Here is an 11,295-nt window from a genome sequence, read left to right on the forward strand (position 1 = left end):
TGCCCACCCCTATGGCCATGGAGCCCTGCAGGATCGTGCCCACCCTCATGGCCATGAAGCCCCACGGGATCATGCCTGCCCTCATGGCCATGGAGCTAATGGAGAACTCCTCAGCCATGACCACCCCGCAGGGCTGGACACCCATAGGACCTCCCCAGGGCCATGCCCACCCTCAAGACCATGGAGCCCATGGAGAACACCTAGGCCATGACTGCACCATAGGGCTGGAAGCCCCATGGAGGCCCCCAGCACTGTGCCATCCATAAAGCCGTGGAGAGCTCCAGGTCTACAATGACTCTGTAGGGCTGGACACCCATAGTAGCCCCCCAGGGCCATGCCCACCCATAAGGCCATGGAGTCCATGGAAAACCCCAAGGTCATTACCACCCATGGGGCCATGCAGCCCCAGGAGGCCCCAAGCCCATGCCTACCCCATCAGGCCATGCCCATCCTGCACATCCATGCCCACCTCAAAGCACTGAGTACCCCTAGAAGCACTCCCCAGGCCCACACCAGCCCCACAGAGCTGTGTTCCCCAATGCCTCCCACCAAGAGCCATCCTACCCCATAGTACCATGGCCCCAGGAGCCGGCAGGGCCACACTTCCCCCCAGGAGCCCCACAAGGCCATGCCCACCCTATCACTCTGTGCCCATCCTGCAGGACCATCCAGGCTAGGCACCCCAAAACCACCCCCCTCATTTACTTCTGCCCCCCTGGGACCTCCCTGGGGCCACACCTGCTACCCACAGCTACACTCCCATGGGACCCCCAAGGCTCCTTGGCCACCCCACGGGGCCAGGGACCCCCACGTCTGTGTTCACCCCCTGGGACTTCATTCCCATGGGACCATCCCCACCCGACGGAGCTAGCCCCCCCCCCCATCAGGACCATCCCCATTCCATGGGACCATGAACCCCATGGGACCGACCCCCCCTCAACCGGACAAAGGGGGTGTGGGGTGTGGGGTGTCCACGTGCCCGCGTGCCGCGGCCACGTGCGGGGAGGGGCACGCGTGGGCGCGCGGGCTGACGCTCTCGCCATTGACACGAGCAGCAGCCGCCGTTTCATCCCCCCCCCCCCCCATCCCGTCCAACACCCCCCCCCCCCTTTCCTTTCCATATCCATCCATTCCCCCTCGGGGCTGCAACCCGAGAGCTTCATCCATAATTCAACCCCGGGCGCCTGGCCCCATGCCCGGGATGCGGGGATGCTCTCGGTAACGGGGGAGGGGAGAGGGGGGTGGCCCCCTCCGGTGCACCGGAGGTGCACCGGAGGGTGGCCACCCCCCTCTCCCCTCCCCCTATTGCGCTATGGGGAGGGGGGGCACCCACCCACCCACCCACAGAGGCATCTGCTCAGCCCCGTACCGCCGTGCGCCCCCCACCCGCGTCCCATCTGTCACTCCCCCGTCGCCGCGGGCTGACTCAGTGGGGAGCTGAAGTCACCGGCTCCCGGTGCACCCCCCCTTCCATACACACACCCCACACCCCCCCCCCCCCCCCCCCCCCGAAGTCCTGCTATGGAACCGCTGCGCAGCCCCGGGGTACCCCATGGAACCCGCGGTGCACACCCCGGTGAGGTGTGGGGCACGCGCTGACCGCGATTGGGTGGCTCAGTGTGGTTCCGAGCACCCCAAGCAGGGATGGGGGGGGGGGGTTGGGGTGCGCTGTGGGTCCAGCGGCATCCTCACACTGAGCTGCATTGTGGGTCTAGAGGGAGACACAGCCCAGGGTGGGGGAGCTTGAGGTGGCATCGACCACCCCCTGGGGCACCAGCACTCGGAGCTAGGGGGCCTGGGGTGGCATCGAGCACCCCATGTGGTACCCACAGCCCAAGATGGGGGTCCGGGGGTGGCACCGGGTGGGTCGTGGAGTGCCTGCACCCCGGGATGGGGGTCCTGGGATGGATCCGACACCCCGTGAGTCGCGGGGCACCCGCACCCCGGAGAAGGGCTCTTGGGGTGGCATCAAGCTCCCCGTGGCTCATGGGGCAACTCCAGGTCGGGCTGGGCTGGCACCAGGCACCCGTGGGTGGCAGGGCACCCACACCCGCGGATGGGGGTCCCGGGCTGGCATCGAGCGCTCCGTGGGTCGTGGGGAACCCCCACGCCGGGCTCCGCGCCCCGGAGGCGCTCGGTGCCGCCGTGGGTCACGGGGGAGGGGGTCACCCCGCACCGGCCTCACCCCGCGCCCCCCGGGGCACCCGCACCCCGCGCTGCCGCGGGCGGCCCGGCAAAAGAGCTCGGAGCGCTCCGAGCCGGGACCGCGCTCCGCGGGGCGGCTCCCCCCGCCCTGCCGGGGGTCAACGGACGCGCGTGGGCCCCCGCCGCCCCCACGCCTACCTTGGGGCAGGTCCCGAGCCGTGGGGGGCCGCATGGCGGGGCCGCCGCTCAGGCGCTGCCCGCTGCCCCGGGGCTCATGGCCGCTGCCGGGGGGGCCGCTCGCCCCGGCCGCCGCCCCGGGGCATGGCACGGGTGGGCTGCGGGCACGGGTGGGCTCGGCTCTGCGCTCGGCTCTGCCCGCGGCTCCGGTGGGGCTGAGCCCTGCCCCGCGCCGCGCCTTATCCCGGGGCGGCCGCGCTCCGCCCCCCGCCGCCGGCCCCGCCGATTAACCCTTGCGGGGCCGGCCTGCCACGCGTGGGGGGGGGCACACAGGGGACAGGGGAGGCGAGGCGGGGCTCGGAGGGGGAGGCCGCCGGTCGGGACCCACTGCGGGGGGGGGGGGGGGGGGCGTGACCCGCGGTGAGGACGCCGCTGTCTGTGGCTGCGCCCCCGCCCGTGTCGTGGGGCTGCCGTGGGGTGCGGGGGGGGGCTGCGGTCGTGGGGCTCGCGGGCCGTGCCCCTGCACCCCCGTGAGCTCGGGACCCCCCGCATGGGGCTGCCCTCGGTGGGTGCCGCGGCGGGGGGCGCGCACGGCGCTAGGGGGGTCCCGGCCCGCACCCACGCAGGACCCGGCGCTGTCCTTGGTGCTGCCGCCGGCGCTGTCCTTGGTGCCGATCGCGCCGCTCCCACCCGGGACAGCGGCACCCCCCGCGCGGGGCCGTGCGCTTTGTGCCCCGCACTGAGGCCCACGTGGGGTGCGAGGGGGGGCACACGCGTGTCCGCGCCAGGCTGCGGCGCACGAGCTGGCACCGGCGCGTGTTTGCGGCGCCGGCTCCGGCGTGTGAAATGCCACAATCTGCCGCGGCCGCCACGCGTGGGCCGCGCGCGGGAGGCGCGGGGCTGACTCAGGGGCTGCCATCCGGTACCGCCCCACAGCCCGGGGGGGCTCGGTCCGACTCCATGGGGACATGGGGATGGGGTGAGCGGGGGTGGGCAGTGGAGGGAGGGAGGGATGGATGGATGGATGGATGAGCACAGGATAGCTGAGAGCAGAACAGAGGGACAAGACAGGTGGAGGACAACAGGATAGGACAGAGGGACAGGCAGATAGGTGGAAGGCAACTGGAGAAAGGGCCAGAGAGGTGAAGGACAGCTTGAGAGGATGGATGGATGGGGGGATGCACAGATGGAGGACAACAGGAAAGTACAGAGGGTTGGATGAGTGGAGGGAGGGCAGGTGAAGGCAGGAGGGCCAGCAGGGCATGGGCAGGGCAAGCAGAGGGTGGTGGAAGAGACAGACACTGAATGGGAGCGAGGGTGAATGGAGCTGAGGTTGGGGACAGATGTGTCCGGGAGGGGGACAGATGGACGGGTGTCAGGCAGATGGATGAGTGACAGACGGTTATATGGGTGACAGACAGATGGACAGGTGATGGACATATGGACGGGTGACACACAGATGGATGGGTGACGGACAGACTGGTGGGTGATGGACAGACAGATGGGCTGGAGGGTGGGGATAGGATGGGCGGTTGCAAGCACTGGTGGATGGACGGGCGGAAGGATGAGGTGGTGGGAAGACAGACAGACAGTCAGACAGACAGACGGATGGATGGAAGAGCGGACTTGACGTGGGCAGCCAAGAAGAAGGTGGTGGGAGGGACAGGGGAGTGCTCAAGGTGAGGTGGAGGCAGGTGTGCATGGGGACAGCCCCAGCAGTGGCACAAGGTGTCGCAGGCGTGGCCTAAGGTGGCCCAAGGTGACCTAATGATGGCACAGGGCTGTTCCATGGTGGTCTAAGGTGGCCCACGGGTGACCTGAAGTGACCCAAGGTGACTCAGATGTGGCCCAGGTGACCAAAGGTGACCCAAGGGTGACCCAAGGTGGCCCAACATGAACCAGGGGGAGGCTTAACGTGGCCTAAGGGTGGCCCTGGGCTGGTCCATACTGGCCCAAGGGTGGTCGAGGGTGACCCAAGAGTGAACTAAGTTGGCTCAAGGTCTCCCAGGGTGACCTAAGGGTGACTGAAGGTGACCCAGGGGTGACCCAGGGGTGACCCCGATGGAGGGCACCTCAGGGACATCAGCAAGAAGGGGGCGTCCGGGGGGGTGCGGCGCTGACGCGGCGGGGAGGGGGCACGCGGGGAGGGGCCTCACCCGGGACATGACCGGGCCCCACGCGGTGCCCCGGGGCCGTTCCACCGGGGCCGCCTCCCGCGTCCGTCCCCCCCCACTCCTGCAACGCCGCACCGGGGGCGGGGCCGGGCAGGGCCGCTCCGCCCGCCGCCGAGGGGCGGGCAGCACCGGCGGCACCGGCGGCACCGGGAGCACGCGCGGGGCAGCGCCAGTTCCTCCCCGCCGCGCCGGGCCGCGCGCCGAGGGTGAGTAACGGACGGAGCGGGGGGGGGGTGGCGGGAGGAGCCGAGCGGAGCGCGGGAACCGCGTGGGCCCGGCCAGGGCCGGTTCCGGGGGCCCGGGGGGAGCGGCTGCGGGGCTGCGGAGGGGGGGGGCTGTGGGGCCGGGGCCGCGGGGCTGGGTCGGGGCCGTGGGGCACGGCTATGCCCGGGGGGCCCCTCCGGACCCCGCCACCACGTGCTCTCCCTCCCAGTTCCGTAAGGCCTCTCAGGGCTCTGGTTGCTGGCCCCCAGGGCTGCTTCCCCTTTCCGTGCACGGGCGAAGGCAGGGGCCCGCCCGTCCGCCTGTCCCCTCGCCCCACTCCGCTGCCCCCAGCCCTGCCCAGTGGGGCACGGCCCACTCCAGGGCACCACCCCCCCCCCACGGGAGGGCAGCGGCGTGGGCAGGGTCCGCAGGGTACCTGAAGCCCAGCCCCAGAGCAGCCTCTGGAGAAGCCACGCTCCCGCAGGCGGGGACCCGCCGGTCCCTGCAGGACGGAACCGGCCTCGGCCACAATTAATGATTAAAACGAAGGAGGTCGGAGCCAGCCCCGGGACACGGCGCGGGAGGGGCGCCCTTTTGTCCCCACCTGACCCCAGTCACTGTTCGGGGTGCCCTGGGGGACACGGCAGGGCCAGCACAGCTGGGAGGGGCTGGGGGCACCAGTGCCAGGGCTCCGGATCCTCTGGTCCCTTGTGGGGGTGTTACCAGTATGGGGGGGGGGGGGGGGGTGTCAGTACTATGTCCAGGAGAGACCAGTAGGGCTTGGGAATACCAGTATGGTCAGGAGACATCAGTACGGCTCAGGGACACTGGTATGGTTTGAGATAACCAGCATGGTTTGGGGTAACGGGTATGTCGGGGCTGCCATCATGGCTTTGGTGGCCAATGACACTCGCAGTGGGTGCAGAGGGGTCCCCGGCAATGCCCCACTGCCGCCCCGCTGTCCCCGCTGAGCTCTTGCCCCCCCCCGGGCCCGGCACCATCTGCCCGGGGCTGGTTAATCTTTAGCCGCCGCCGGCGCTGTAATGAGGCCTCATTAGCGGCCATTACACCAGACCGGCCACCGACGGGACCCCGGGACACCGGCACCGCTCTCGGTGGGGGGCTCTGGGTGGGTGAGTGGGGCTGGGGCCGGGCCGGGGACGTGGCCTTGCCACCGGCCACAGCGGTGACACCAAGGGACGGCAGGTCCCAGCCACGTGAGGGGGTTGGCTGGTTTTGACCGGGTGTCTCCATGAGGGCGAAGGGTCCCCGGGCAGCATTGGGGTGCCTGGCGGGTGACCTGGTGTCCTCAGGGGACGTGCCACCGTCCCCAGCACTGTGCCAGGGTCCCTGGGGGCATGACTGGGTCCCCGGCGGTGGCACAGGGTCCCGGAGATGCCAAGCAGGGGTCTCCAAGGGACATGCTGGGGTCCCCACGGGCCGTGCTGGGGTCCTCAAGGCCTGTGCCGGGTCCCCAAGCGCTGTACCAGGGTCCCCAAGGGCTGTGCTGTGTCCCCAAGGGCTGTGCTGTGTCCCCAGGGGCTGTGCTGTGTCCCCAAGGGCTGTGCCGGGGTCCCCAAGGGCTGTGCTGTGTCCCTAGGGGCTGTGCTGTGTCCCCAGGGGCTGTGCCGGGGTCCCTAAGGGCTGTGCTGTGTCCCCAGGGCTGTGCTGTGTCCCCAGGGACTGTGCTGTGTCCCCAGGGGCTGTGCTGTGTCCCCAGGGGCTATGCTGTGTCCCCAGGGGCTGTGCTGTGTCCCCAAGGGCTGTGCCGGGGTCCCCAAGGGCTGTGCTGTGTCCCCAGGGCTGTGCTGTGTCCCCAGGGGCTGTGCCGGGGTCCCCAAGGGCTGTGCTGTGTCCCCAGGGGCTGTGCTGTGTCCCCAGGGGCTGTGCTGTGTCCCCAGGGGCTGTGCCGGGGTCCCCAAGGGCTGTGCTGTGTCCCCAAGGGCTGTGCCGGGGTCCCCAAGGGCTGTGCTGTGTCCCCAAGGGCTGTGCCGGGGTCCCCAAGGGCTGTGCTGTGTCCCCAGGGGCTGTGCTGTGTCCCCAGGGGCTGTGCCGGGGCCCCAAGGGGTGGTTCCCTGTCCCGGGGGCAGTGCCAGCGCCGGGCACAGTGCCCGTGTGCTCAGGGCTGTGCCAGGGCCCCCGCTGGGACACGCCGGGTTCCCAGGGGCTGTGCCAGCTCCGGGGGGTGCCGGTGTCCCGGGGGGTGCGGTGCTGGCGGTGCTCACACCAGGGTGTGCGGCGGCACCGCACCACGGTCCCGCGGCCGTGCCAGGGGAGGTGGCTGGTCCCTGGGACGGGCTGGTGCCGGCAGATAGGGCGGCCGCGGGGGGGTCCCCGTGCGGCGGGGGGGACCGAGCCGCTATCGGGGCCCGGCAGCCCCGGGGGGGGCCATGGGTGCTCCCAGCAGATTAGTGGGGTCTGTGCCGGTGCGGGCGTGCGGTGTGGGTCTGAGCTCGGCGGCGGCGACTGTGACAGCGGGAAGGCCTGGCCTTGTGCAGGTGGGTGGGGGGTACAGGGGGGGCCAGCACATGGGCATGCATGTGCATGTGTGTGAGCCCATGTATATGTGTGAGCCCATGTACACACCTGTGCAAAGTCCCGGTGCCAAGCAGGGTCCTTGCCCGTGTTGTGGCATGCTGGGGACCAGTGCCAGCCGCCGGTGGCCATGGACATGGGGCATTGCTGGGACCACGGTGGCCTTTGCCCACTGGCCACGTGCCCAGGTGCTGAGGGTGTCATGGTGTGGGTGTCCCGGTGTGTGTGCTGGTGACCAGTGCGGGTGCCAGGTGTCACGGTGTGGGTGCTGTCACAGTGTGGTGCCAGCTGTCATGGTGCCAGTGCCAGTGTCCCGGTGTGGGTACCGGTGACCTGGTGTGGGTGCCGGTGACCCAGTGTGGGTGCCGGTGACCCGGTGTGGGTGCCGGTGTCCCGGTGTGGGTGCCGGTGACCCGGTGTGGGTGCCGGTGACCCGGTGTGGGTGCTGGTGACCCGGTGTGGGTACCGGTGACCCGGTGTGGGTACCGGTAACCTGGTGTGGGTGCCGGTGACCCGGTGTGTGTGCCGGTGTCCCGGTGTGTGTGCCGGTGTCCCGGTGTGGGTGCCAGTGACCTGGTGTGGGTGCCAGTGACCCGGTGTGGGTGCTGGTGACCTTTACGTGTGCTGGGTGCCACGGTGTGGGTGCTGGGTGTTACAGCGCAGGTACCAGTGACCGGTGTGTGTGTGCCCGCAGGCGCGGCAGGTCCGCGGTGCCGGCGCCATGGCGGGGGGCAGCGCGGGGCTGCCCAAGCGCCTGGGGACGCTGCTCTCGGGGCTGCTGGAGTGCGGTGCCTTCTGCGGCCTCATCTTCGGCTGGGCCTCCCTCGTCTTCGTCCTCAAGGACCTGCAGTACTTCAAGGAGTGGTGCCAGCCCGCTGGCCCCAATGGCACTGAGCAGCTCGGTATGGCCCCAGCGGTGCCCTGCTGGGGTGCTTGTGTCCTGGGGTGCTCGTGTCCCGGGTGCCACGTGTCCCTGATGCACTGTGGTGCCCCAGGTTCTCGCTGTCCTAATCCCTGGGTCCCCACTCTCCCATGTCCTGCGGTGCTGTGTCCCCATATCCCTGCTGTCCTCCTGTGTGTGCTGGGTGTCACGCACGTGTTTCCCCATGGTCCCCATGCCTGTGTCCCCACTGTCCCCAATCTCATGTCCCATTCACTGTCCTGATGCCCCATGGGTGCCCCATGTCCCTGCTATCCCTATGCCCTGCAGTAGTCTGTGTCCTGACTATCCCAGTGCCCGTGTCCCCACTGTCCTGATGTCCTGCGGTGCCCCATGCCCACAGTGTGCCCATTGCCTGGGCTGTCCCATGTCCCCATGGCTGTGTCCCCACTGTCCGTATGCCCTGGGGTGCCCTGTCCCCCCGTGTCCCCGTGTCCCTGTCCCTGCTGACGGCCGCCCCGCAGACTGCAGCCGCCAGGATGAGCAGTTCTCCCTGGTCTTCACCATCGGCTCCTTCATGAACAACTTCATGACCTTCCCCATGGGCTTCATCTTTGACCGCTTCGGCACCACCGTTGCTCGCCTCATTGCCATGTGAGTGGGGGGCAGTGCCGGGTCACCCCTGGGTGCTGGGGGGGTGTGTGAACGGGTGTTGTGAGGGTGCTGGGGCTGTTATCAAGTGTGGGTGTTATCGGAGAGGGCAGGCGGGGTGGGGGAGTCAGGGCCCTGCCTGTGCGGGGGGACCCATGGTGGGGGGAGCCCCCATGTGAGCCCAGGGGGACCCACACTGTCCAATGGTGCTGGTGTTGGGGTACAGCCCATTCTGGCACCTGCCCCCCAATGCCACCAATTGTCCCCTGTGTGTCCCCCACACCCCCATTGCCCCCAGCCCTTTGAATGCCCTCAGGTCTCCCTGATGTCCCCAGGGCTCCCCCGGTGTCCCCAGGAGCACTCATGGGATATTGGGGTGCTGGGTGGGATGGGGTGTGGGGGTGCCACCCTCCCCAGGACCCTGCCCCAGTTGTCACCACTGTCCTCACCCTGCAGCTCCCTCTACACCTGCGGGACCCTGCTCATTGCCTTCTCCACCCCAGGTGAGACCCCGTGGGCTTTGGGGGGGACCTGTTGGGGACCCCCCTTGTGCCCGCTGACCCCTGTGTCTCCAGGGCTGTCGGTGCTGCTCTTCCCGGCCATGTCCATGCTGTCGGTGGGCGGCATCCTCCTCATCCTCACCAACATGCAGGTGAGTTCCCAGCACCCTGACCCCCAGTCAGTGGCCGGGACACCCAGTGCTGGGGGATCCTGATGGCACAGGGGGGGTCTCTCCATGCCAGGTGGGCAATCTCTTTGGGAAGTACCGCTCCATCATCATCACCCTCTACAATGGGGCCTTCGACTCCTCATCTGCCATCTTCCTCATCATCAAGGTGGGCACAGCGGGGTGCTGGGTGTCCCCAGGGGCCCAGCCCCCACAGGCACCGTGAGGAGGGCTGAGGACAGAGATGGTGACAGTTGGGCCACCACTGGGGACATGGCCGGGGCCACCATTGAGCCACTGCTGGGGCCATCATGAGGACACAGCGGGGCTATACAGGACTGTGGCCCCAGGGTGGGACAATGGCGGGTGGCCGACCAGCCTGTCCTGTCCCCGCCCCCGTCCGTAGGTGCTGTATGGGCACGGGCTGTCCCTGCGGACCATGTTCCTCTTCATGGCGGCCTGCAGCGCCTGGCACCTGCTGCGCACCCTCTTCCTCATGCCCCGCACCCGAATCCCCTACCCGCTGCCCCCCGCCTATAACTACGGGTAGGGAAGACCCTGCCTCTGCCCCATGGGGCAGCAGCACCCATCCCGTGGTGGGGGGTGGTGGTGGTGACGGGTCTATGGGTGACGATGATGGGTCCCATCCTGTGGTGGGTGGTGGGTCCCGTCTTATGGGTGGTGGGTCCTGTCGTGATGGGTGGTGGTAGGCCCCATACTGGGTGGTTGGTGTTCCCACCCCACGGGGGTGGGTCCAATCCTGTGGTGGGTGGTGATGGGTCCCATTGGTATCCAATGGTGGTTCCCATCCCAGGAGTGGTGGGTCCTGTCTTGTGATGGGTGGTGGTGGTCCCCATACTGGGTGGTTGGTGTTCCCCCCCCATGGGTTGTGGGTCCCATCCTGTGGTGGGTGGTGATGGGTCCCATTGCTCATTGGTATCCGGTGGTGATTCCCATCCCATGGGTGGTGGGTCCTGTCTCATGATGGGTGGTGGTGGGTCTCATCCTGAGATGGGTGGTGAGGGGTCCCATTGGTATTCAGTGGTGGTTCCCATCCCATGGGTTTGGGTCCCATCCTGTGGTGGGTGGTGATGACTCCCACTGGTACCCAATGGTGGCCCTGTCCTGTGCGGGTTGGTCCTTCCCATGCTGTGCTGGTGCCTTGGCTGCGGTGCTGGTGCCATGGCAGCGGTGCTGGTGCCATGGCTGCGGTGCTGGTGCCATGGCAGCCGTGCTGGTGCCATGGCTGCCGTGCTCGTGCCTTGGCTGCGGTGCTGGTGCCATGGCTGCGGTGCTGGTGCCTTGGCTGCGGTGCTGGTGCCTTGGCTGCGGTCCTGGTGCCTTGGCTGCGGTGCTGGTGCCATGGCTGCGGTGCTGGTGCCATGGCAGTGGTGCTGGTGCCATGGCAGCGGTGCTGGTGCCATGGCAGTGGTGCTGGTGCCATGGCTGCGGTCCTGGTGCCTTGGCTGCGGTGCTGGTGCCATGGCTGCCGTGCTGGTCCCAGGCTGCGGTGCTGGTGCCATGGCTGCGGTCCTGGTGCCATGGCTGCGGTGCTGGTGCCATGGCTGCGGTGCTGGTGCCTTGGCTGCGGTGCTGGTGCCATGGCTGCGGTGCTGGTGCCATGGCTGCGGTGCTGGTGCCTTGGCTGCGGTGCTGGTGCCTTGGCTGCGGTGCTGGTGCCATGGCTGCGGTCCTGGTGCCTTGGCTGCGGTCCTGGTGCCATGGCTGCCGTGCTGGTCCCAGGCTGCGCTGCCCAGGCCGGTCTCGTTCCTACCGCACCTACGAGGAGAAGCGGCCGCCGGGGGAGGCGGGCCCCGAGGAGACGCCGCTGGAGCCGGTACAGCCCCGAGGTGAGGGGCGGG

General features: G+C 69.1%; 2 protein-coding genes across 3 annotated transcripts in view; one reads left to right on the forward strand and one right to left on the reverse strand.

Annotated features, from left to right (window-relative positions):
• RTN4RL2 (reticulon 4 receptor like 2) overlaps positions 1 to 2,615 on the reverse strand; it is a 4,807-nt gene extending 2,192 nt beyond the window's left edge. Inside the window, exon 1 of the mRNA XM_062632563.1 lies at positions 2,344 to 2,615. Coding sequence (XP_062488547.1) covers positions 2,344 to 2,377 — 34 coding nt within the window. The 5' untranslated portion in view covers positions 2,378 to 2,615. The remainder of the gene's footprint in view (positions 1 to 2,343) is intronic.
• A 4,144-nt stretch (positions 2,616 to 6,759) lies between these two features.
• On the forward strand, positions 6,760 to 11,295 carry SLC43A3 (solute carrier family 43 member 3). 2 transcript variants are annotated; one of them, XM_062632582.1, is made up of 7 exons: positions 6,760 to 7,198; positions 7,930 to 8,137; positions 8,640 to 8,769; positions 9,342 to 9,418; positions 9,510 to 9,602; positions 9,840 to 9,979; positions 11,177 to 11,295. In XM_062632582.1, the coding sequence occupies exons 1-6, from the start codon at positions 7,091 to 7,093 to the stop codon at positions 9,971 to 9,973; spliced, it is 750 nt and encodes a 249-aa protein (XP_062488566.1). In that variant the 5' UTR covers positions 6,760 to 7,090; the 3' UTR covers positions 9,974 to 9,979; positions 11,177 to 11,295. The 2 variants fall into 2 exon arrangements, with proteins under 2 accessions (XP_062488566.1, XP_062488565.1); XM_062632581.1 differs by lacking the exon at positions 11,177 to 11,295 and adding an exon at positions 9,223 to 9,269 and having other exon boundaries at positions 6,910 to 7,198; positions 9,840 to 9,983.

The sequence above is a fragment of the Pezoporus occidentalis genome, unplaced genomic scaffold (assembly GCF_034315485.1).
Source record: "Pezoporus occidentalis ecotype Australia unplaced genomic scaffold, CSIRO_AGI_Poc_V1 ctg390, whole genome shotgun sequence".
NCBI lineage: Eukaryota > Metazoa > Chordata > Aves > Psittaciformes > Psittacidae > Pezoporus > Pezoporus occidentalis.

Excerpts from the sequence above, each read along its gene's own strand:
- SLC43A3 (XM_062632581.1), top strand. The coding sequence starts at position 7,091 with ATGGGTGCTCCCAGCAGATTAGTGGGGTCTGTGCCGGTGCGGGCGTGC. Across the intron at positions 7,199-7,929 it reads GAAGGCCTGGCCTTGTGCAG|GCGCGGCAGGTCCGCGGTGC; the intron begins GTGGGTGGGGGG and ends GTGTGCCCGCAG. Across the intron at positions 9,419-9,509 it reads TCATCCTCACCAACATGCAG|GTGGGCAATCTCTTTGGGAA; the intron begins GTGAGTTCCCAG and ends TCTCCATGCCAG.